The 27,158-nt window shown below is 38.7% G+C and overlaps 2 protein-coding genes across 2 annotated transcripts in view; both read right to left on the reverse strand.

Moving 5' to 3' along the window:
* On the reverse strand, positions 1 to 6,458 carry LOC103718829 (glycosyltransferase BC10-like). The gene is made up of 3 exons (XM_039130127.3): positions 4,753 to 6,458; positions 3,289 to 4,100; positions 1 to 974 (listed from the first exon to the last, which is right to left on the reverse strand). The coding sequence occupies exons 2-3, from the start codon at positions 3,835 to 3,837 to the stop codon at positions 330 to 332; spliced, it is 1,194 nt and encodes a 397-aa protein (XP_038986055.3). The 5' UTR covers positions 3,838 to 4,100; positions 4,753 to 6,458; the 3' UTR covers positions 1 to 329.
* A 1,396-nt stretch (positions 6,459 to 7,854) lies between these two features.
* The window catches only part of LOC103718831 (Metallo-hydrolase/oxidoreductase superfamily protein), a 30,631-nt gene continuing 11,327 nt past the window's right edge, over positions 7,855 to 27,158 (reverse strand). Inside the window, exons 8-12 of the mRNA XM_039130129.3 lie at positions 21,513 to 21,586; positions 17,096 to 17,141; positions 13,743 to 13,852; positions 12,962 to 13,136; positions 7,855 to 8,271 (exon numbers count right to left, since the gene is read on the reverse strand). Of these exons, the coding sequence (XP_038986057.3) occupies positions 8,110 to 8,271; positions 12,962 to 13,136; positions 13,743 to 13,852; positions 17,096 to 17,141; positions 21,513 to 21,586 (567 nt within the window). The 3' untranslated portion in view covers positions 7,855 to 8,109. The remainder of the gene's footprint in view (positions 8,272 to 12,961; positions 13,137 to 13,742; positions 13,853 to 17,095; positions 17,142 to 21,512; positions 21,587 to 27,158) is intronic.

Here is a 27,158-nt window from a genome sequence, read left to right on the forward strand (position 1 = left end):
GAGGAAATCAGCTCCGAAGCACATTATTGATTTGGAAAAATTGCTCAACAAATTAGCCTACAACATGGGACTTGATACAATGCCAATCCCATTTATGCATCAAATAATTTAGGTAAAAAATCAATGGCATGCCTTGCGGAAATTTTGAAGAAGAATATCTTTCCCGCGAGAACAACCTTCAACCTTCATTTAGGTCTCAGATGCTTTGTACACTTTTCCCTTTATTCCAAGAATCCCATAAAAAGTGGTACTACTTAAAAATGTCCCTGAGAAAGCTTCTCTTGCTTGCAGAGAATCTTTATGGATCCCACATCCTTATAATGGATCTCTTAAGTCTGAATGCCCATAACTTTTGGAGCAAATCTCATCAACCGAGTCAAGGAGTTGGGTAAGAACTTCCTCGCAAATAGGAAGCAAATGCTAGTAGTCCTACCATTGTAATCGCATGTACTTCCATTTCTCATCCCCTTCAAGAGCTCAATGGTCACATCCAATCTTCCAAACCTGGCCGGGTGTGGCCCCCTTTTTGACCAGTCGACCCAAGTGAGGCTCCGATTTGCATTTCTCCACCAAAACCTCATGCTCACAAACGTCGACAGATAATGTTCATCGACGTAGCACGAGGGCTTGCAGTATCTCTTGAAGACCGGAAAATATTTGTCATCAGAAATTATCTCAATTGCAAGGTTCCGGTCCACCTCAAACCACTGGGAGCCTTTTCGCCATTGCTGCAGCTTCACATGCGGTTTCATTCTAATATTGTATCGACCGCGGCCGTTGGGCCCTGGATCATCGTAGGAACTGACGTAGGTTTTGGTGGAGTTGATGAGGTAGGAGTAAATGGTGGAGAAGTTGAAGAGAGGAATGCATGACTCGGAGAGGAGGATGAAGCGTTGGTTTGAGAAGTCGAGCAGGGCATTGGCTAGTAGGCGGCGTTCAGCTTCCATCATGCTCAATTGCCCCCATCGCACCAGCTGCATCAATTCAAAAGTAGCATCTTATAAGAATCGATAATATTTTGAATGATCGTCTTCGCATGAATGTCTTTTAGCCAAAGTCGTAAAATATAAAAATATAAATAAATCTACCTCATTCTTGATTTCAATATGGTATCATAGCAGAGGCCTTAAGTTTGAATCCTGCCTTCGCATTCTTCACCCATTAAAAAAAAGTCTAATTTGAGATAATAAATTGACAGTAACGTGATTTGATAGAGCCGTTAGAAAACTGGAACGGGGGATTTGAAGATGCTCTTGCTACTGGGAGAAGAGCTTTCCTTTGTGATATGATCTCATGATCTCCCACGTTACGTATAGATTTCTGGTCGGTGCCTTTTTGTTATCCCTAAATCTATATTCGGTTGGAAATTTTTGTCACCTAAGATGGAACAAAAAGCTTGAGATGCCTCTTAAAATGTTGCCATCCAGATTGAACTTTTACAGATCCCTTTCTTTTCAAAAGGCACGCGAACATGGGCAAAATTTTGTGGAAGAAAAGAATTTATGGAAGCTGGGACAAGAAGAATCAAAGCAATGCATAGATGCTCTCTCCATATGCTTCAATCAGAACAAAGATCAATTAACTCAAAAAAAAAAACAAAAGCACAAAGATCAAGACCTGTGCCACTTGCTGTTCAAGAAGTTGACACCATAAAATAGCTAAGTGCAACTTCGGTCTCATTGTTGTTTCTATGTTTTTTTTTGCATCTCTAAGTGAGTAAAGTAGGACATGGAGATCATGCTGAAGATGGTATAGGCAGAAATTTTCTAGGTTCTCTAAGATCAGAACGGTGCTGATGATGAGGTCGGGGATATCTCCCGGCCTCAAACCTTTAGCCCCCACCGAACTAAAATATAAGAACGACAGCGTCCCTTACAAGGTATTGTCCGCTCTAGAATTTCTGTGGCGCCCCGAGACGGTTTTGTCCTATAAAAAGTGCCTCGCAAGGAAATGGATTTTCTCCTCTATTTAAGGCACAGACCTTTCTGCTATTCAGTCGATGTGAGACTAAGTTCGAGACCCTTTATCCCCACAACATCAGCCCTCCCAGCGGGAAGGTTTGTGCCGAGGTCAAGGCTCTCAACGAAAGCACCATTGATGAGGTCGGGAGTATCCCCCCGCCTCAGACCCTTAGCCCTCACTGAACTAAAACAGAAGAACGACTGCGTCCCTTGCGAGGTATTGTCCGCTCTGGGATTCCTGTGACAGCCCGAGATGGTTTTGCCCTATAAAAGGTGCCTCGTAAGGAAAAGGATTTTCCTCTCTATTTAAGATACATACCTTTCCGCTATTCAGTCGATGCCAGACTAAGTTCGAGACCTTTTATTCCCACAACATCAAAAAATTATTACATGCACTGCATGTACGGCCGTATTGGTGCACACTGCCCATCACAAGATGGGATGCTCTAATGAGCCAACCGGAATACACCTCAGAGATTGATGGTATGTACCTGCAGGACTATGCATGAAATAATTTTTCGTGATACCCCATGCATGCCCTCCAAATTAGTGATCCTATCTATTTAACTGATGTGGGTAGCAGCATGGTTGTTTGAATGGAGAGGAAAAAGAGGGAACGTTTAGCAATGTGAAATGCCTAGGACAAGGGGAGTTTTATTTTAGCATCCATAAAAAAAATATAATTTTAATATTCTCATAAGTAGTGCTAGGGAATGTCTCTTCAATGAGAAATTCCTCTTGCCATGTGGCTTGACAAGGGGATTGGATAATTTGTGGAAATTGATGCCACTCATGGAAATTAATGGGATACATATAGAAAATGTGGTTGAATGCTAAAGTTTTCTAGTACCCGAAAGTCCCCGTCCTTATTCATGCATATAGAATTGGTTTCGTGCATCAAGATTAACAGCTAGTTAGCATTTAATTCCGGCTTTCTTTTGGCTGTCAAAGACTGAAGCGCCGGTCTCAAGACAAGGGACGGTGGCAAATATCTGCCAACCACGTCACACCGAGGGAGCAAATGGCTTGTTTCCACCAAGACCGACTAGTTTGATTCAAACTTGGCTATCCATACCCACAAGTCTTCCCAATATTTTATATATACTAAATTAAAATTTCATGCACTTAAATAGCATCCTTGTCCTACCAGAAACGAGATATCCTCGTCAATTTAGCGTCAAATCCCATGGACAACTGGAATGATTATGATCGCAGAAGCTATCAATAATGGAGTAAAGAAATGGAAGGCTTGGAATTAAGATGATAGGTGGTAGGTACTGTTGACGTAAAAAATAAGAACCATGATAGCTAGGATTAATTAACTGACCTTGCTCGGGACTCTCCGGCCATGGAACACCGAACCCTCTGGCGCAGACTCGTTGAAGGAAGGATCGGCGTGCACGTAGATCGAATACAATCCTTCATGTCCTTTGAAGAACTTCTCCCATAGCGGAGCGAAGGCGAGCGATCCCCTGGCGAGAAACAAGAAGGCAACCTTAGGAACTCGGTCGAATGGGTAGTCTTTGATCCTCGGAACCATCGACGCCCTCCACAGCAACTCCTCCTCGGTCATGTCATGCATGGCCTTGGCTGGCTCCACATATCCCTTTAATCCCACGCGCTCATGAGCAGTACTGAGGGTGAGATTTAGGACTGGCTGCGGCGGCCGTTGTGGTGGGGATGGAGGAGAAGAGAGCAAGGAGAGTTTGGATGTCTGGAGAGGGAAAGGAATGGTTTTGAGGTAAAAACTGGAGATGAACCCAAGGGCCAGGCCGAGGCCAAAGAGGAGGAGGTTTGGGAGAAATTGGAGGAGTTGGGAATTGGAAGGGGAGAGCATGCAAAGACGTGGAGGGTGATGTTGCTGCTGGTTCTTCATCGATGGTTTTATTAATTGTTCCGATCACTAGAATAAGAGACTTAATAGACGAAGCAGGGTGCAATTGATGGGTAGTTGGACGTTGAAAGACCGGGAGGATGCAGGCCTGTGGGATATGCAGTAGGAAATAGGAAGATGAAGGAGAACGAGTCTCCTGAGGCCACTTGTATGGACCGTAGGCATCTATGGAGGACTTGGGCTCTCAGTTTTCCAACCGATTCGAAGTTTCCTTGGACTTGTATCCAAGAATCAATCGTCAGCTTCTGTCATGTACACAGAAGAAAAGTATATATATGTCAGTATCCGATGGAGTGTTTTAGTCAATAGAGTTGATGATATATGCGGCAAATGATGAATTATTATTGCTATTTGTTGGTGTGGTCTGCATAGCGGAAGAGGAAAAAAATAGATTGGAGAAGAAAAGTGCTGGATTTGGTTAAAATTTGTTGTTTTCAACATTAGGAGCTACAGATTAAACGGTTTAAATTGTTGAAAAATCTTCTCTCTTTTCTATTTTGCTGTTTATTATTGAAATTCGTCTTATTGTGGAAGCAAAGATTAAATTTTATTGATGTTTATGCAGCCTTGATTTAGAGAGGATCTATTGTAATCTCATTATTCTAAATAGTGAAATTTTTTTTCTGGACTAGATTTCGTGATTTTTTTCTCTATATAAAAAAAAAATTCATGTTAAAAATTATGTTATCTCTTGTTTCTGGATTGCTTGATTATTTTTTTTATTAATTACCTAAGTAGATTGTAGTGCTTGGTGAGTGATATCCTATTTAATTACACAAAGAAAGCAAAGGAGTTTGTAGCATCATTGTTTCTTGATTTCATTTTTTTTTTCCAACACTATTCAACAAAATATATTGAAAAAAAAATTAACAAAAGAAAATAAGGAAGCAGACTCACCCTTCATGTGTAGGCTTTTTCAGTGATCACCCTTAATTAATTAGAGATGAGTTGAATCCCCGACGAAGGCACCAATTCTCCTGATGAGCATGTATCCGAGAAGCCCTCCATAAATCCAAGCATGTTTTCAGGCGGGCAATCGGGCAAAATAGAGAGCAAGCAAGCATAGAATCAAAATAAATCAATAGATGGAGGGCCAAGTAGCAACCTTTTCTTCACAGCTTACAGGTGAGGAAAACTGTAGCCATGAGGTCCAATAATTGGCTCCGGCTTCGGGCTGCTGGTGGCCCACAGCTAATCCCTCCGCTCTACGGCAATTTAATGCTGGCTCAGAAAACGTCGGTCTGGATACAGACCCAATAAATGGCCATTGTACCATGTTCTTTACGAAAATTACAAGCCTGAGCAGGCCACTAATCGTTACAAAGTCAGCAAATACAAGCTTTGCTAAATCCGGAGGATAAGCATCACCCAAGGTTTAGCGACCCTTCCAAATGGTAAGAAGCCAACGAATGGCGGTTGAAGAGTCCAGACTCAGAGAAAGGCATCCTTTCGGTAATAAACAGTAACTTTAACTCCCTCTCATGTAGAAAGTTAATTCAAGGTTAGGCAAGACCTCAGAAAAGTTAATTCAAGGTCCGGCAAGTCCTCGTTTTGCCCGGTGCATTGACTAGTATGAAGACTGACCAAATTATTATTCTCTACATGCGGAGTCCTGGAGTAATTTAAATCAAATTTGGCTTCTCCATGTTATCCATATCTAGACATCCGTTCTATATCAAATCTCCATATTTCAACTAAATCTTTTTGATAAAGAAAAAGAGAGAACCGTTCTTTTTTCCTGGAACACAACGCCGTACTCACCACGTTATCGACTTTCTGAAGAAAAACTGTGGGAGCACTAGTCCTTACACGGTTAATCATTTCGTGTTTAAGCTTTTATATTCAGTTCGACACCTGTTCTCACACTCGGGACTTATTTTCGCGCACAAACCTGTTTCATAAGAAGCTACTGGGCTACACATAAAATGGTCATCCAAACCAGAAGTAAGATAGGAGGTAAACAGGACTAAATTTTAAATGACAGTCAAATCACAAGGCGGGTTTTTTTTTTTTTACTCATTTTCTCCTCTATACAAAGAACCATGCCACATCAAAGTTCAAATCGAATCAAATTTCTGTACACTTGAATGATATCTTTTTGTTTAGGATTAGCAATATGAATCCTCCAGGAGGTTATTAGTTTCTATAAGGGATTTACGATGGCTGCTGGAATGTATATGATCGCGTAAACCATAAACCAACATCTAAATAAGAACCCTTGCAGCACAAACATTCTCTTGAAAAAGAAAAGATCCAAAGGCATGAAAGAAGGCAAGCAAAGCGTGCTAGAAACTGGCCTTACTGGGGATTAAGCGGCCTTGGAACCCCGAATCCTCCAAAAGACACCGACCACTTGAAGGAAGGATGTGGGTGCTCGTAGATGGAAATGAACAACAGGACGGAGAAGGCAAGAAAGACTTGCGAGGATTTGATCTGGGGATGCCGTGGTTTTGAGACAGGAACTGGGAAATGAACACCAGGGTGGAGAGTTTGATCATGTGGGAGTCGGGAGGGGAAGGCAAGGAAGGTGGTGGGGAAGGTTGATTGGGTTCTTGAGTTGTAATTCAAGGCTTCTTTCGAGAGAGGGAGAGATGGGGCCTTCACTTATATGCTGAACTTGGGAGCGTCCTTGGAGAAGTCTTCAATTATAGGCGATCAGCTTGTATGAGATACAAAAGAATTCAGATATCGAGGAAATTAGAAACGTACACAAAGAAAACTTAAGGTGAAGAAGCAGCTTTCTAAAATACATGCATACATACACACACCCACATATATGTATATATTTATAATGAGCCCCTCTTAAAATATTCTTGAGTATAAGATAGAAGGTTGCAAGCCGAGTGGAGTATTTTGCCGCCGGCGGGGGAAGCGGAAGCCTCCACGGAGTAAAGAGCCGATAAAGCAGAAGAGTACATGATTAAAGAGGAAGTATGTACCTGCATTTGATGTACGGTGATCTCGTCAACAACGTTTCGTTTATTCCTGTCCTTTGCTTTTTTACCCTCAACTTTTCTAAAGCGGCCCCAAAACCGTGAAGGAGAAAAAAAATCAAAGCTTAACAAATCTTTCCTTAAATTTTTTATGACCTGTAGGAGTGAAAAGAATCGAGTGCCTTTTGACTTTCACATCATGCAATTGCATGATCCCAAGCTTACGGATGCTTGCAAAGGATGCAATTTGACGGATAAGAATCGCAAGATTCATCAAGAGCGATGATCGTGCCGCGTCAGCATTTTGCTACCTTACTCTTCGCTGGACCTAAGCACAAGTTACCTGTATAATGCTGGATCCAATTAGAATAAATTTCAAAAATTAGATTTCTTACAGTAGTTCAGCAACTTCAACTAAGAAGAGCACAACGTATTGCATATACAACATTTTACAAGATTTTATAGTAACATCGTCCGGAAATGCCGATCCTGACACCTGGCAATAAACCTTGGTTGTGCTTGTTTCGTTATATGTGATGTCTAAAATTTTGCTTCCTCTAATATTTTAGAGTAAACAAAAATTTGGATGGCTTGTGCAACAAGGAGGAGCAAAATAAGTGAGCGCACATACGATTATTACTGGAAGAAAAAGCTATAGACGAGTGGATTTCTAATCAAGGTTTGTTTTAATTTCACACCATAACTGCTCATCAGCAATTCAGGAGCCAGCATGCTCAGGCTCTCATAGTTTCGTTTTTTTGTTGGTGTGATTTTTTAAACCGATATGATAAGGCTCATCCTGCAGATGAGTCGACCCAAAAACAAAGGGCCAGCTTGAAGTAAACGATCAGGCTGTTCTCATAACTTAGCCCATTAATAGCGATGAATCAACCATATAAAAATATCTATGAGCCCAACTTGAGCCTAAACTCGTATAGAAATTCTCCTACTGCGAGCAAGCTTGACCTCACCAACCTCGGCGCAAAGGAAGCCCCCCATAATGGACAATCTTGACATGTACAAAGAACCTATTAACCCATTATATGGCCCTTCCCATGCAATAATGTGAAAGAAAGTTTTAAAATTTGAATATTTTAAAAAATTCTCTTCCACACTGGGTTGTCAAATTCAAAGACAACCAGGTTACAAGGCTGCTTGACTTGCAGATGCTGCCGAGAGGCTTTAATGCAAGGCTTCCTTCATAGGTCCTTCAACGAGTCTAACTGCTCTCTTTGATCTCTGGTTTTACCGTGTAAAGATGCAACTGCCGGCACTCCAAGTTCATAATTTTGAAGTTGGCTTTGCTGATTGTGTGGATATTTCATCCACCAAACTTCCCTTTCCTGCTAAAAGCCATGGCTAAACCTCCAACCCCAATAATTGCGAGCACTTTAAAAATGTTTCTCCTCTTCAAGAAAGTCCAAATCCATCGAGATATAAAATGGACTCCACAAGTTGCTTGGAATTTTTTCATTGAGAAATCCTGCACAGCTATGCAGATTTTCAGTTCTAGAAACTTAAAAGCAAGAGGACAACCCAGTCTAGGCACAAATTTTTGCAACATAAACCATGTTATGGGCATCATAAATCATTATCACACAGAAACTGAATTTTAGCTGATGATGAGCTTTTCTTTTATCATACATAATGGTGTTTACACCCAAAATTAATTAATCATCGACCAACTATAATGAAGTGGTCAATAACATTACATCAACCAAGATTGGATTAATAACTTACATCCTAACACTAGGAGAGATCATGATTGGCCATTTTTCACTTATATAAGAAGCCATATTTAAGCAGTTGATCGCTGGAATTGACCACCTAAGAGGAGTTATTAAGATAATAGAGTTATTCATGCAAATAACCACCGGCAACCGCCAAGACAGAAGTTACCAAGACAAGAAAACACCTAAAAGATGGTAAAAGATGGTAATTGTTGCTGGGAATAACTACCAATGTGCACATATAAGAAGAGGAAGAAGGCTTCATTCAGAGTCTCTCACACCCTACACATGGATATTTGACTAACTCAATATAGACAAAGCTTCCACACCTCTCCTACATACCATGATGAGCGTCTAGAGGATTCTGCATCCCAAATACTGATCCAAAGTTCTTCAACGTGAAGTCTCATTCTACCTGGAGAAGATTGAGCATCGAGAGGATTTTGTACATTTGGCCCTTACCAGTTATCCAGTTCTCCAAACGCGACGATCATTCGCCTTCAAAAATATCTCTTGTACCAAATTACTTTCCTTCCATGTAATCAATCTTCATTAGATAGCTTCTTTGTTTGTGAGTTATTGCGTTTCTTTGTTTGAGTTATTACTCCATTATTTGCTTCCTTTCGTAGCAATATTATCATCCTATTTCAAATTTTAAGTCCTACTAAGGCAAAAACATTGTCTCCTAATCAACCGATCGATTTGGCATGCAAACGACTCCATCCACCACTAGAATAGTTTCTAAGAAAATATTTTTGGCATGCCCGATGGACCTAATAGGATAGAATGCCAAAGAAGAGCACTAAGATGATAAGCCAGGATGAAACTTTCCAAAAAAATGATCGCAACTAAAATGTTGAAACCACAATCAATGAGCCATAAAAATATAGCAAAAATACCCAAGGGTTAATATGCAACTTGATTTCACAAATTGATTAATTTATAGCAAAATTACCCAAGGGATATCATTCACATCGGCTTGGAAAAGCTAATCGACTAAAGAAAAAAATATTTGAGGAGTATCAATCAAATTGGCTTGGAAAGGCTAATTAACCAAAAATAAGTATGGTTCAACCTAGTCAAAAAAGGTCAACTCACCAAAAATGACCAATTGACCTAAAAAGATTAGTTGATCAAAGAAAGTAAATGGCCTGAGATCTATATTGATCAATAATAATGATCATAATCTATCATTTATATTAAATCATGGTCCCACTAATTTCTACTTGCATCAGATATTAGGGGCATATGCACAAAAAAACAAAGTAGATGACCAATAATGATCAATCTTTCAAAAGTTAATCTTTGTTGGCTAAACAAAACCTCAAGTCGACCAATATCATGATCAATGAATATAGTCAATAAGAACTACAATGGTCAATAAGTATGGTCGACCTACTCAAAATTTTGACTATTATCATAGTCAATAAGTATGACCGGCTGGCTCAAAATTTGACCGCTATCTTGGTCAATAAACATGGTTGACCTGCTCAAAATATAGCCATTATCATGGTAATAAGCATAATCAACTTGCTCAAAATTTTGACCCTTATCATGGTCCATAGACATGATCAACCTACTCAAAATTATGGCTCATGTCATGGCTGATAGTCATGCTCGGCCAATTTTAAAAGTATGATCTATATCAGGGTTAATAGGCATAATGTATGGGCTATATATTATGGCAAATACTATAGTCAAAATATTTGATTGAATAAATCATGTATAGTAGCCTATTGCTATGACTAACTTAGCATTTCTTATAGTTGTTGATCAGGTGATAACTTATGCTTATCCAACTCAAAAAAAATATTCATTTTCATTGAAAAAAGGTTTTTTTTTTTTTTTTTGGGGGGGGGGGGGGCAATATTTACATCAAAAAATTAACTAATCATTGATCAAATATAATAAAGTGCTTAATAACAGTATATCGACCAAAATTTAATTAATAATTATGTCCTAGCATGGTTGGCCACTTGTCACCTATAAAAGAGGTTATATTTTGGTAGTTGATCATTGGAATTAACTATCTAAGAGGAGTTATTAGAATAATAGGGAATTATTCGTGCAAGTAATCACTAGCAACCACCAGGAGAGAGTTATCAAGACAAGAAACTACCTAAGAAATGGGAGTTTTTGATGGAAATAGCTACTAATATGCAATATAAGAAGAGGAAAAATGCTTCATTAGCAATCCTTTTTCACACTCTACACACACATTTGACTACCCTAACATGGATAAGGCTTCCACACCTCTCCTATATACCACAATATGCATTGAGAGAATTATGCATCTCCGATTCTGGTCCAGTGTTCTTCAACATGAAGTCTCATTCCACCTTTGAGAAGTTGACTAAGCATCAAGAAAATTCTACATCCTTGGCTCTTATTGGTAATCCAGTTCTCTAGTGTGATGACTATTCCACCCTGAAGAATATCTATCTTGTACACAATTACTTTCTTTTCATGTAATCAATCTTCATCAGATAGTTTCTCTACATGTGAGTTATTACTCCTTTATTTGCTTCCTTCCTTTGCAATATTCCCATCTTGTTAAAACTTTAAGTCCATTAAATAAGGCATACCGAGCCTTGTCTCCTATCGACCTAATTTTACTCGTCGACTTGATTGATCTAGCACACAAATGACTCTATCAATCATTAGAATAGTTTTCCAGGAAACACATGGTGATGAACATTTAGACATATCACCAAACTCTAATTGAACTTAAGCAAAATGATTCTACTGCAACAATCTAGATCTTATCTTTCACCTACCTAGCAAAAGGTTTCTCTTTTCTGATGCAAGTGATGTGGGACATGTTTCTAAAAATATCAATCTAGATGCATGTATTTCATGGTACTTTTATCTAAGGTCCAAGCATTTCATGGTTTCTTCTCATGCTACTTTTATCCAAGGATCCAAGCATTTCTTGGTTTCTACCGTGGATCAGGATTACAAAAAGCAATGACTTCTTTCTAACCTGATTCATGATGAAACCAAACATCAAGAACCTAGTTGCTTATAGACCACCAAAAAGAAAAGGCCAGGCTTCCCAAAGTTTTAATATTCCATATCACTGATGCCTAACTTGGCAACGAATGCATCATAACTTCGAGTGAACTCCTCTAGTGAAACATGTTTAAATGTTGGAATTCAACAATGATTACCTAGACATAACAGCAACATGGTACATAATTGAAGCATCAAGCATTAAGCAAGGTAATGCTGCTTTTACCATAAAAAATAATTACTAGCAGCATGTCCAGTACCTGATATTTAAAAACTAGCACAAATATTTCATATAATGCAAATTTCATGCCTCTGTATATTTATCAACACAGTAGCATTTAAAAAATAATATCAAATTAACAATAAATGTTAACAATAATTAGAACAATGTTGTCAAAAGGAAAATCTAAAGAAAATGTCCATCCTCATTTGTTCTGCTTTTGTCAAAAATGTACAGGTTCGATTATAAAACTCAAGATAAGCATTAAAATGGCAGCCACACTTATGTAAAATGTTTATTTCTCATTTTTACAGTGTGTGTGTGCATGCAACTTGCTAGTCAACCCTTCTAAGATTTTACATTTCTAAAAGTTAGACCTCTCAAATGTGAGTTCATTAATAAAGAACAGTGTGGTTATGCATTTTGACCATTCCATGCCAGGAGCAATGAGCTGACAAGCCAAATTCAGACCTTTGTAGCTTGGAGATCATGCATTTATATCCACCAAGCCAGCACAAGCAGATGCACATTATCATGCATTAAAAGTATGATGCAATTATGAGACTTCATAGACCAATTTGCTTTGAAAAAGCAATTTCCCTTTAAGCTTTGCTTTCTAACAACGTTATTTGATGTTAGTTTTTGCTTTATAGTTGCTAATATGATGACTGGATGTGTTTCAATGATCTTATAGTAAAAACAGTGCATATGCCAGAGTTTTAGCTACTGCATGACAACCAAAGATGAAGCTTAGAAGTTCCCAACATGCCAGATCATCATAATATAAATTGACAATATATAAAAGAATTAGATTTGAAGAAAAAATTTTCTTGCAGAAGTTTGAGTATTATTTTAATGTCCAGTTACCAAGCGGTGTTATCTATCTTTTGATGTATGTCAACTAATGCATCTCAATACTTTATATGGTACAGCATGCTACATTGCTGTCAAAAAAAAAAAAAAAAAACCTTGATAAATGCATGCATGATACACTGTAATTCAAACCCTGTCAGCAGTTAAACTACCACAAAAATTCATATCTACAGAACAGGATCAATCAAAAATGGATATCTTAATTTCCCTCACAATAAAAAATTAATGATTGAAAGAAATTTTATATAATTATTTCACCACTAGTGCACACGTATGTTTCAGTGCCTACAAATTGCTATGTGGAGAAAAGGTCAGCATAAACATTATTATTATTTTACCTTTGGTAGCTTCTGGTGGTGGGCTAGATGATCCACATGAAGTCTCACATTGGATGACGCTGGAAGCCACAGTTTGATGTCCAGACCTGGATATGACTTGGCAATTATATCAAATAACGTTTCTGCCCCACTTTCAATGGCTTTTAAAATGGATGATTCTCGGTCTCTACGATGCCTGTCAAAAATGTTCCCAAAATTAAACCTTGGGAAATGGTTAACATGTTCCCGTAATTGTAATAATTAACCAAATTGAGATCATGATGCATGGTATGCTTAAACCCACATCTTTATACAAGTCATGTGAAAGAGATCATGAATCTATAGGATGAGTCAGTCAGAAACAATTTCTCAGATTTCGATGAAATCAATATTTCACCTTCTCCGGTTCTAAAATATCCACATAAATTTCAGCAACCATGCATCAACTTTTAAATAAAACAACTGCAGAAAAGCATCCAAAGGTAACCTCATGCACTGTTTTGTTTATAATTAATAAGAATATCACTTTTTACCAGAAAAAAGGAGATCTCATATTGGTTTTCAAGTTGATAAGTAATCTACAGTTTATTCTGGAAGGATATAACAACAGAAGCAGAAAAATTTTATTTGCAGTATATATTGTCAAAGTTTATCATTTATTCTCTATTAGTATCAGACACATCTAACTTTATTCTGTATGTGATAATGTTAAACAAATATGATCCATTACTTAAACATGGTCTCCAGAAATGTTTTAAAAAGAAATTTAATATGATTTAAAGGGGATCAATGTATATCATACTTGAGATATCCGCAGAGCATTTGCTTCGGCCAAAGGTTAATTCTACCATGCATGGGAACTAAAACATGTGGTGACAGATCCAAGAACTTGTATGTTGTCTGGAAGTAGTCCTGCATATGCAAAAAAAACTTACTTAAACAAATTGCAAACTTTAAATGACTTATCCTACTGACACAAACAAAATCAATGTTCTACTCAACTAAAACAAATTTGGTCATCAAGATCAAAAATAAATAAACAAATAATAAATTCACAAAAATGTTATTATGATCGAGTGAATCTTAAATTTTTTACAAAAAAAATATGTAACTATTTCAATGCCTTCAAAGTCAACATGAAATTAATATTTTAGGCTCTCTGCTTATCAATCAAAAAGCAGATGTGTATGCTGCACAACTTTTAAAGCATGCATAAGCACACCGTATCTTTATGAAATAGGTGCAGTATACTTTTAAGTCAAAGGTATTATTTGTTGCAACTGCAGATAAATGCTTCATGAATTCATTATTGCAATTGGAACATCAGATAGTTGCTGTAAATATCATCATACCACAACTGAGTTTGGAGACCGTATAGACATTGTTGTTTCAGCTGGTCACCTACCTGCATAACACATCCAGCACACTTGGGCTACTGTACAGCTACCTAGATGCCTGCTAGTCAGCTAGTCCTCTTATAGGGACAACTTAGCGCCCAAGTGGGTCAGTTAGGGGCCTGTCTTAGACTAGGATGACAGCATTTGGAATACTTGAGGCAAACTATTTGTTAGCAAAATTCCTATCTATATAAAGAATTTAACGATCAAATATTGCATTTTATACCGTTGGTTCATAATTATCAACTAAGTCTCCGAATGAAAAATAGCAAATTTTCAACACAAACTACAGCGATGGTAAAAGAAAAACAATTTAACATAAGAATCTGGTAAAAGACTGGGAATGCTATGAATGAGCATAATTTTTGTGTTCCATATCTCAAAGAAAGTATACTTTCCTGCATATTTTTGAATTTGTAACAATTTTTGGTCTTAATCAGGACTAGAAGTGAGTTAAATTTAACCTGTCACATGCAATAGAAAATTTTGAACATACGGCCATTGTATAACAGTATGTAGTTACGTACCAACATATCATGTCTATCCATGTCTGTATCATGAGCTCATGCCAATTTAATGTGGCTAGAGACCACAAAATTAACACCTCACCCCCCCCCCCCCCCCCCCCCCCACACACACACAAAAAACTCTTCCTGCCATTTGGACTTCTTTTGGCTGATTTCAAGTGTAAAGTCTCCCTTCTAAGGTTATAGACCAAAAGGGAGAAATCAAGCACAAAATATATTCAGGACACAAAATCACTGTTCAACATCAAGAAAGGTTAAGAAACATCTATCTTTAATGAGGAGATAACAAGCATTTATTAGTTCATGTATCTTCATTTCAACAAAATTTAAATGTGTCATTAATCTGTTAGTTCAATAAACTCCTAATTTATATATGTTTCTCACTAATTCATAATCATATCAACATGCTAACAGAAATGTATATCTATTATTGTGCATGTGTTGTTAATGTGAATATAAAACAGAAATAAGAATCCAAATGGAAACTATAATAAAATAAATGTATATGAAAGTCAAGAAGACATTTCTAAGTAGTTGATGTCTTTGTTCCTTGGGAAACTATTCTGCTAGTCGATGGAGTGGCGGCATGCCAGATCAATTAGCAGAACTAGGTTGATCAGGAGACAAGGTTTAATTTGTCTTAGTAAAAGGATCTAAAATTTCTAATAGGATGAGAACATCGCAAAGAAAGAACGCAAAGGGAATAATAACTTAGATAAACTATCCAATAAGATTGATTGCATGAAAGGAAAGAAATCAGGTATACGATAAATATTCTCCAGGGTGGATCGATCGTCGCATTGGAGAATTGGATAGGCGATGAGGGCCAAAGATGCAGAATCCTCTCAACGCTCAGTCAATCTTCTCCAAGATGAAAGACTTCATGTTGGAGAACTTTGGACTAGGGTCAAGGATGCAAAATTCTCTAGATGCTCATCATTGTATATAGGAGGGGCATAGAAGCTTTGTCTATGCTGGGATAGTCAAATGTTTATTATGTGTAAAGCCTTCTTCCTCTTCATATATTATAGCTTAGTAGATATTTTCAGTAATAACTAATGTATTTTAGGTAGTTTCTTGTCTTGGTAGCTGCCTCTTTAATGGTTGCCAATAATTACTTGCATGAATAACTCCTTATAATCCTAGTAACTCCTCTCAGGTAGTTAATTCCTTTGATCAACACTCCCAAATATGACCTCTTTATAAGTAACAAGTTGCCAACCATGATCTCTCCAACCATCAGGATATAAGTTTTTAATTAAGTCTTGGGTGATGTAATGTTATTGACAACTTTATTATAGCCGGTCGATGATTAATTAATTTTCAGGGTGAAAAGAGTCCTGTATGTTCGTCTGAACATCACACAATATGTTATTTATTTATATGATTTACGTGTGTACATTACCCATTAGCGATACATTATTTAATGGCGACTTGCATTCAAAATTCATCAATTTACTAATACCATAATACACCTCTTTGTACATTTTAACTTTGTATTGCAGCATAATGAATTTTTACATCTTTTTTCTTGACACAAGAACATGGTTGTTTAATGTTATTCTATAAAATAGGTGTTCGGAATTAAATATAATGATGCCTAGGAATGCATGACTTAATGTAGTTTCTAATTCTGTAATTGTAATTTGTAACATAACGAATTTTAAGTGTATTTTTTCTTTATAGTCCCTAAACATCAGTTTAAGTAAATTTATATGGTAACTTACTTTAAATAATGCAATGAGCAAGTTAAGAAGCAAAGAGCTTATATGCATTTGGTAACTCATGATGCTAGATAATATTGATCACTTAGAAAAACTATGATTCCTTCCATAAAAAAAATATAAGAACTCAGAAGTAAGTTAAACATGGTTTTTTCTAGAAAAAGTATGATGCAACCAACGCATGCCATCCCACTGGATTGCATGCCCATGAGTGCCAGTTTATGCTGATGACCAAAATAAAAAACAGTATTGGATATGTACATTGATGACCATGGCCGGCAAAAGTACAGCACACAAAACCTTAACCCTCGCATGAAAACAAGGGGAAATATTGAAATTCTAGACAGGTCACAAAAAGGGGAACCAATTATACAAAGGCAACAACAATTAAGTGAAATTATGAGAAATCTCACATGAATACCATGTTTCTATATTATATCTAGATATAATAACTTATGCTAAGTTATCAGAAACATTACTTAGTGAGTATGGTATAAGAGGAAAGACCTTCATGTTTCCACCGGATGTAACATCCAGAACAGCACTCCCTTGACTGGAAAAAAAAGCATAAATTGCTAGTTAAGAAAGTTAAGGCAAAAGATAATATAGAAAATTAATCATCATTTGGGACCAAGAAAAAGGATAGCAAATATAATATTATTATTTTCCTATATAGATACCAAATACAGAATCTTCTGAATTTTTTTAAAAACAAAATCTCAAACATGAATATATCAGCAACACATAAGCTGGTTCTCTATAGCATTTTAGGAAAACAATTCCTTTAGAGTTTGTTTCACAAAAACCTACAGGATCCAGCAAGATTGGTAGAGAGAGATAGAGAGAGCATAGAGGAAGGGAGTGGGAGAAGGGCGAGGGATAGGACAGGGGGTCCCAAGCGCAATCACGGCGGGATTTTAGAGAGAGAGAGAGAGAGAGAGAGAGAGAGAGAGAGAGAGAGAGAGACCTCGACTCGGATCCAACAGGATTTCACCAAACAAGCCCTTAAAAGTTTTGGAAGTCAATTTTGTAAGACACCGATACACCTTTACCAATCGTAACATTAATAAAGTTCTATCATTTCTTAATTAATCTATTAAAAACAACCTTTTGAGCTTGATAAAATGTAAATAGCATATATCTAGAAACACTTCATCAATAAAATGCCAGATTTTGCATAAAGATTTCACCTTACCACCTACAGTTATATTGTGAGATTAAATGGTTAGGTGGAAGCATATATTTAATATACACCACTCCTTTCTAGCCGTATGATAATGTTTGTCTGATGCATCTGGAAAGGCAAAAGGTAGGTGTAAGAGGTGTTCCTTGATTCATATTATCAGTGGCATTTGACGTTATGTCACATTCTGTTGCTACAATCAGTCTCATCATGATCATTTCCCAAGACATGATAGAGAAGAAGGTAAGAATGTGGAATTCTAAGAGAGTGCACCAGAGATGAATGCACCTTTCACCCAAAGCATTATCAATTCCAAATGCTTGAAATAATCCTCTGACAGCCAATCTAACATCATGAGAAGGTAGGGGTATTCCAAAAATGGCAACCATGCTAGGATTTCAAAGGAAGATGGATGAAGAAATGGAAATAATCATCCTTATTCCAGCAAAGGAGGAAACGATCCTTTTGCTTGGCCTCCTAAAAAAAGAAAGCACCCCCGGATGAAGCCCCATTTCGGACTACTTTTTGGAGGGGACAAAAGCGCTTTCTAGAGTCCAAAAGCACTTCTAGGCAATATATGGGTGGGTGTTTAGTTAAAAAAAAACTGAAAGAATTTTCTGGTCCTCCCAAAAGCACCAATTTGGAGCTTCTTTCTTAAAGTGCGTTATGAAGCCCGTCAAAAAGATGTTTGTGTGACCAAAATACTTTGAACTTTACACTATATTATATTAATATGAAAATAATATTATAATATAATGCTATTGTAATTTTATACTAAATAATATCAAATTAATATATTATGATAATATTATATTAATATAAGGATATATCAATATGTAATAATAATTGTAATACTTTAGACACCAAAATATTAAATTATGGGCATGTTTGGTTGGGCGAGTTGGGCACTGGAATGGAAATGGGAATGGAAATGGGAATGAGTGACTACCATTCTAACCGTTTAGTTGGGGTGAGTCCCATTCCGATTACAATTCCAAGGAAAAATGGGGAATGCTCCAATTCCCCAAAAAACCCAATCCTGTATCTTCTCTGGTATTCAAGTCATATTCTGATTCCGATTCCGATTTCAGTCACAAACCGAATACATCAGGGAATATAGCTATTCCAATTCCCATTCCAATTTCGATTCTGGTCATGAATCAAACCCTATAATTATTAACTAGTATTAGATGCATCACATTATATTATATTATATACTAATATAATATATCATATTATTATAATAATATAATAATGGCTAAATTTTCACAAAAAATCCTGAATCTTATGTCCCAACTTAATTTAAACCTTGAACTTCAATTTCTCATAATTTGACTTCCGAACGTATAACTTGTTAACAATTTGATCCCTTCGTCACTCGGTCGTTAAATAGATAACGGAAAATATCACGTGCCTCACACGTTACCCCTCAGTTTACTTATGTGGCACAATCTGGGGCAAAGCTGTATTGTTTTGATCACATATGGCCTTCATTTACCGCCAAGATCGATTCATTTCCCACCAAAATGGTGTCTCTCGGCCTTGTTAGAGGCTTTATTTCACAAAGCTGAAAACAGAGCAATAGAAGGAGAAGAAAGGATCGATCATGGAGTTGTAGGGAGAAGTTGTATGGAGAACTAAACTACTATCAAGCAAAGGATCATTCCAAGGATGCAAATAAAAGTACCATAAATACTTTACAAGATCCTTCCTATTTACCACCATAATAAAAATGTGCAAGAAGGCTTAGTTCATTTAAGAGCAGACCTAGAGTATCTTATATTACTTGTTAGGATTAAAAGGACCCAAAACATAAAAAGAACCAGCATCTACAGATGCATCTAGGATATCCTCAAAAGTATCGAGATTTAAACTTTTTGTTTGCCTGCCATCTTTCATCAATTGCTACCTAATAAACTACTCAATAGATAGCCTACTAGCTACAAAGAATATAACCATGAAACACCAAAGCATTGGAAACAACTAAAGAATTAGTGTTCACAATTGCTACCTTATTATATTTTAATAATCATATTTCCATACTTTATAAAAATTAGTGTGAACAACTAAAGACAATTCATTTCACAAGAACAACATCATTTTGGCACAAAATTAAAAAAAAATACTACATTCATTTGATTAAATAGCCACATAACCTCAAAATAATGAGAAAGAATGGCCAAATTCAACACATCTGTAAGTGCTACTAAAAAAATAATAATTTGCACTAGGCACTAAAAAGCTTCGCAATTGCCAACATAATGAATTTTTGACCAATTGAAGTAGATATATAAAAAAAACTAGTATGTGTAATCTTACTTATATGCAACATTAACTTCACACTGAGAGATCTAATTAGAAAAAAGAAAGAATTTTTTTCAACCCGCTCAACTCAAAATTCACCAAACAAAATAATAGATAATATTAAGAATTTTCGAAAATGGGGTTCTAAGCCCTTTACTTCCATAAAAAACGAACAAAATTGTTACACATATCCTTTAATTATACTATTGAGGTATGCTCTTAAAAAATTCGAGTCGGATTCCCCTTCTAGTTAAAATAGGTTACATATTTCCTAAATAGCCAGTGACAAGTAGAAATAATCACGAAAAAGCTAAAATCTTTCTGAAGCTCGATCTCGACTTCTATATCAACTTTGCCTTTTGCCGCATCATCTGATTCCTCCCAATTTGGAAGATATGCCCAATCAAAGTCGATAAGTAAATTTTTTACTTTGATAAGCCTGTTTTGAGGTCCAAACGTTGTCAGAACCGTACATCAATGGGATGAGATAAACCCCAAGCATACTCAAAAAGTTGTTCAATTTCGAAAAGAAGAGCCTTGAAATCGGACATTGTACAAAAAGTCTTATCTAAAAGAAAACTTTTACTTTGACCATCCCATTTCGAGGCACAAACATTGTCAAAACCCCACATCAATGGGTGCGACAAAACCCAAGCATAGAACTCGAAAAGTTAATTTTAAAATGTAGTTACTGAAAACGGGCCCTATACAAGAAAATTATGGCCTCCGAGAGTTTTGTTGTGCAAATTAGCCTTGGATACGGTGGATTTCCCTCCTAGACCCCATCCAAGCCTTTCCAAGGTGGCCAAAGTGATCCCAACAAGTTTGGTGATCCTTCTGGATCACTAAGATTATCAATGTAGACATATAAAGAATCTATTATAGCATAATATTGTCTAGTAACTTTGCCTGGCTTCCTTTGTTTTTTTTTACATTTTCAAATATTTTTCTTATTTTTTGACAGAAACTTCAAAACTTCTAAGACCGCTAAAACTATTGCAACCAAAAGCATGAGACCTACATAATCTTTGTAAGGGCACTGCCATAAATTTGCAGTATTGATGGTATCATCATATTGACAATCAAGAAAAGGTCACTCAATAAGATACCAATGATCAAATACCTTCATGAAATTCATGCAAGTCCACAAAATACTAATGCTCATATCCTCTTTGTACCTTCATTTTGAAGTTTCATCTTGAAAGATTACATTTATAATTTGCATTATACCAAGTAATTTAACTAAAAGCAATCCCCATAACTATTGACATAATATTTAAAGTTCTTAGCACTATGTATATTACATGGTTTGACACATATAATTAGACATCTAAGCAATAGCCTTTCATTGGGCCATCTACTATAGCTATCCTTCTTTGTTTGTATTTAGTTGAAAATTATAAAAACATTCTTCATATCTTGGATTAAAATTCTTACCCTACACAATGATCGCCTACGACAAGCGTGTTTGTACTAACATGGAGCAGAGCAAGATGACCATCTGTATGACCCTGAAAGACATACATATTGCCTTGTAAGTATTAAAAGAAAAAACAATGAAATCGGAACCACATACTCATGGTTAGATTACATAAGGATGATATAGTGGAAATGTTGGGCACCAAAAGAGAAAGAGCATGGTATGTGCCCAATGATTAATTTGTTAAAAAAATGGATTAGATAAGGTACAAAATTATCAACATATTAACATACTATTGCATATCACTTGATATTTTTTACACAAGGTTGGTGGTTTAAGTTGCTAATGTAGGTTGGTGGTTTAAGTTGCTACTGAGCCGGGTCACTTTCGACCGATCAGCCTATGTACCACTTTGTATAAGGCAACGGCGAAGATTCTTGCTGTCAGGATGAGGGACTTACTCCCGAGATTGATTAGTTTGGAGCAGGGTGCTTTCATAGGTGGTCGGAGCATCTCCGACAATGTATTGATAGCTCAGGAGTTCATGTTCGATCTGGGGAGGGCCCCGATGAGGAGGAGCTTGATGGGGGTCAAGCTTGATATGGAGAGGGCCTATGATAGGATGCGGTGGGACTTTGTCCACCAGTCTCTGCAGGTGTTTGGCTTCCCGGAGACTTGGATTCAGTGGGTTATGGGTTGTGTCAGGGCTCCTTCTTTCGCCATCTTGGTGAATGGCACACCCTCCCGTTTCTTTGTGTCGTCAGGTGGTTTGCGGCAGGGATGCCCGCTTTCTCCCCTATTGTTCATTATCTGTGCGGACGCTTTATCCAGACTCTTGCATCAGGCTGTATCTTCTCCGGAGCTGGATGCTTACAGACCGGTAGTGGGTGCCCCCGCGATCTCTCACCTGCTGTTTGCGGATGATCTTTTGCTACTGGCCCGGACGACACGACAGGACGCCCGAGTGCTGGGTAGGGTTCTACGGGACTACTGTGCTATATCTGGTCAACGGGTTAATTTTTCGAAATCTGCAGTTTGCTTCAGCCCATTGACCAGACGAGAGGAGAAGAACCCTATCATGGAGATTTTGGGGGTGGCTGAGCAGGATGGCTTGTTGAGGTATCTGGGAGTTCCGCTGTCTGGTCGGCGGCTTCGCGGCAGGGATTGTACTTTTCTGGAGGCTAGCATCCGGCAGAGGGTGGAGGGTTGGCAGAGGCACTCACTATCCATGATGGGGAGGATCACGCTGGTTCGGTCAGTCCTTTCCTCGATCCCTACTTATCTACTTTCTACTACATTCATCCCGGTGGCGGTTTTGAGGACCATTGAGCAGCTTCTCAGATGTTTTATCTGGGGGAGGCAGGGTGGTAGAGATGGCATTCATCTGCTGGCATGGGAGGTGGTGTGTCAGTCGACGAGGAGGGGTGGTTTAGGGGTACAGTCTTTGATGGTGAGGCGGGAGGCTCTAGCGGCGCGACATGTCGCTAGATTTGTTATGGAGCCCGATTGCATGTGGTCCTCGTTGTTGAGGGCTAAGTATGGAGCTTTGATTCCTGAAGGAAGAGCAGCCCGTCACCACTCTCCAGTGTGGAGGGAGATGTGTGCCAGAGCTGGGGCGGTACTGCCGGAGATCAGATGGACTGTTGGTGATGGACGCTCGATTGATGTGCTGGAGGACCGTTGGGTGACTGCGCAGCCGATCAGCCGCTTGCCCACCATGGTGGACTCCGGACGCTTAGCCGGTTGTAGGGTCAGCGATCTGATGTTCCCAGATGAGGGCAGGTGGAGGGTGGGGTTGGTCCGAGAGGTGTTTGGGGAGCAGCTGGCAGAGTTGATCTTGGCTATTTCGGTGCCCTCTAGAGGGGAGTCTGATAGGCTGATTTGGGTACCATCGGGGCGGTCACAGGTGCGGGCTAGGGATCTTATGGTACTTTTCAGTGGGGAGCCAGTCAGGCAGATCGAGGGGGGATGGATTTGGAGGACGCGTATCCATCCGCGGGTGGCACTTTTTATCTGGAAGGTGGCCTGGGGATGCCTACCTACCAGAAGTGTGCTAGTCAGGCAGGGAGTGCGGATCCCCCAGTTTGTGTGTTGTGCACAGATGTGGTGGAGACCATTGAGCATGTCCTTCTGCAGTGCCCCAGGGCTAGGGAGATATGGAGGAGGTCACCGGTTCCTCTTCCTTGTTCAGTGGAGTCGGCACAGGATCTGTTACATATGTTGCGGGCTTCCATGCGGAGCCCTAGGTTCGTCCAGGCGGGTATACTTAGAGCATATCTGGCCTACCATATTTGGTTGGATCGGAATGCACGTCTGTTTGAGGACAGGAGGCTCACGACGAGGATGGTGGTGGACAGAGCTGTACTTCAGGCTGGGGAGGTTTCTTCCAGCCTCGACTTGTGCCCTCCCGGGACGGCCAGGGACATCTGGGGTACTCATTGTGCTGTTCTAGCGCCCAGGTTTGTGTTTGCTTCTTGGGTGCCCCCACCCCCCGGCTATCTCAAGGTGAGTTTTGATGGTAGTGTTGCATTAGAGGGCAGGTCCGGCGGGGTTGGATTTGTCATCAGAGATCATCTTGGACGGCTGGTGTGGCGGGTGGCCGATATACGCCTGGGCTCACAGTAGTGGGTGCCGAGCTACGGGCAGCTTGGGAGGGTGTGTCCTATGCGAGACGGGTGCTTGGCGCTAGGCGGGTGCATCTCGAGGGGGATTCCTCTATAGTGATCGACTGGATTCAGGGTGCGGACAGATATGGTGATGGACATCCTCTCATTCGGGAGACCCGCAGGATGGCATTGGAGATGGACGACTTCGAGGCAGTACATGTGTTCCGGGAGGCGAACAGTGTGGCAGACTGGGTCACCTCTTACGTTGCACGACATTCAGGGGATTTTTGTTGGACTTCCACGGCGGGGCTCCCGCCCCCACTGTATTTTTTGCTTTCTTCAGATATGGCAAGGTGTACTCACGTTAGAGCTATATGAAATTGCCGTTTTCACAAAAAAAAAAAAAAAAAAAAAAAAAAACTCATTCAAACCCTAGATTGATCTTCGGGAGTGTTGCTAAGGGGTAGCATAAGCTTAGAATGCAAAGCCGGCAAAATATTTCTTCTCTTTCCAACCAACTAGCCATTTAGGTTTCTTGGCAAGAACTGGCATTACACTTGATCTTAGCAAAATATTTTTACTATGCTGTTACTACACTGGTTCTTGGCAACCAACTACAGTCCTTGGCAAGAACCGTTGCTAAGAGTAACATCATACAAGAATTAAAGACCAAATTATGAAGTCTCCTTAAGGTTGAAAGCTCATGATAAAAAATTCAATGAATCATAGTTAGATTCATAAAGTCAATCCCAAATAGAAAAGTGTTACCATTGTTAATGTAGAAAAGTGTGCTCAATTAAGCATATGAAAATTAATATGAAGACTTAAGGTACATAACTTCTTTTACACATGTCAATATACTCAATTCTAATGAAGATGGCGTGAAACGGTTGTCGGACAATCCAATTGACCCTAGACCGTGGAACTACCTTATCTGTCCTCCGAGGCCTAGGCAATCACCTAAGCGACCTACTTAGTACAAAAGTTAACTATCCTTTGGTTAATCAACATCATTAGTATTATTAGATTGCATATTAGTTTTAATATACTAACATTTAAAGTTGTATCAAGACATGCATGGTGAATGTTTTGTGTATCATTCACAATTATGGACACTTTGAGATATATTGTAATCTGGGGAAAAAAAACACCACACTAAAATGAAAATCTAAATGCATATATGTATGTACTGCGAGTGTGCATGCATTAATAGTGTAGTATATCGTGGTTGTCATAAATCAAATGGTAGAGAATGTTAAACCTCCTTGGTTATCCAATTTAGTGGGAGGTTGAGCTCATGTGAAGAGAATGGAAATGTACTGCATATTGGCATAGAAATGTTCAACAGAGAGATAGAAAGCTGACAAAAAGGTCCATTGCGAGGAAGAGCCCCGAAACAGGACCTAAGCAAAGGAGTGCCATTAGAGGGTCGACGTTTGCGGAGCACAAGATTCATCAATGCTTTGACGGATTAAAATAGACCATAAACTGGATATGGGTTCGGGTTGTTCAAAAGGATCCCCTGTTCTTCCATCAAATATTCTGCTTTTTTCTGGATACTTAGTACGAACGCACATCTCGGGCGTCAGGTAGCTGCTCACCACTACACGTCGAGCACCAGTTTGTCTTAGGCGATTTGTCATGCTTTTGTATAGAACAGAATCAGCGCTTTTCGCTTCCTCTCTATTGCTGACTTTCATTGGGGGCCTTTTTCTTCTTTATCCTTACGAACCGAACCGTAGAGGTTGACTCCCGTCTTTGCAAAAGACGACAAATGAGACCTCAGACCAGGAGTCTGAGGCTATGTCTTGCAGACTTGCTATCGCTGACTTGGGGAACCCCTGGCATTTCCACTGATTCTAAAGAAGGACTATTGACTCAATTCCAGATTAGATGGACGTTATCCCCCTGCCCCCTCGGGGGGATATCCGGTCCATAAATGGACCTGTCACCTGGGAATTGGTCGTTACCCCCCTTCGGCGAATAGCATGTGGAGTTGTTAATACTATTTTTATATTCGTTTTCACTTTTATTCAATGCAATCCGATATTTTGCTGGGTCCATTCTAATGTTTTTCATTCTTATATTAGCATACATGTGTCATATTTTAAAAAAGATTAATCAGAAATTATTTTATATCAGATAAAATATGTGTACATAGCAGGCGCATCTTGGCCCAGCAAAAAGAATGCTCCATCGTGACCTTGGTGTCACAGGTTAGAAAAATGGAAAAAGCCTTTTTAAAAAGTGGAGGTAAGGCTGCATACATCTGACCCACCCAAGACCCATCAGAGGTAGGATCCTCTTGCACTTGGACGCCCTTTAGACAAAATACGCACACATATCCATTTAGCTACAAGAAGTGGCTCTTTGTAAAAAAGAGAGCAACCAAGGCAAGGCAACCATCAGGGCTGATTAGCAGATAATCATCTATGCATTCTACTGCACATCCATCACCCAAGCACCCAAATGAACACCTATGAAAGAGCTAGATAACAACAATGACTATGATGGGACTACTAGAGGTGTTTGTGGTGTAGCACCAATACAATCCTTAAGGCTTGGAGACCTTCACTAAATAGGTAAGCTTCTGAGTTTTAACATTGATCTCGATGTGTTAATAAGGTTCTCTGTGCAAAGCAGATAGTTGCTGTACTCAATCTCTACCTGACAGGAATATAAGAAGCAAAGCAAGTAGGGGGAAGAGAAATGCCAATTTAATAATGATAGGAAGCATTTGGGTTCAAAGCCTTCAGAAGACATCATCAAGATATAGATACTACTAGTGATGGACTTCAAATGATTTATACAGGGAGCACTAAAGAGATTTTATTGCAAGCAGGGGAATTTCCTATAACTTTTGTCATCATATCATCATGTGCAGGCTGCCAGATTTAGTAAAGTCTTGTGCCCATACGAGAGACCTGGGTTCGATGGTACGCTCACTCTGGTTTTAGGTTGGGCTTCTACCCATCCTACTACTCAAGAATGTTTTTATTAAGATGCATCTTATTACTGTCCTCCATATGGTTGTATCATCCCATGTAGTGAAAGATT

The sequence above is a fragment of the Phoenix dactylifera genome, chromosome 12 (genome assembly GCF_051530095.1).
Source record: "Phoenix dactylifera cultivar Ajwa chromosome 12, Ajwa_hap1_PhDact_Kaust_v1.1, whole genome shotgun sequence".
Classification (NCBI taxonomy): Eukaryota; Viridiplantae; Streptophyta; class Magnoliopsida; order Arecales; family Arecaceae; genus Phoenix; species Phoenix dactylifera.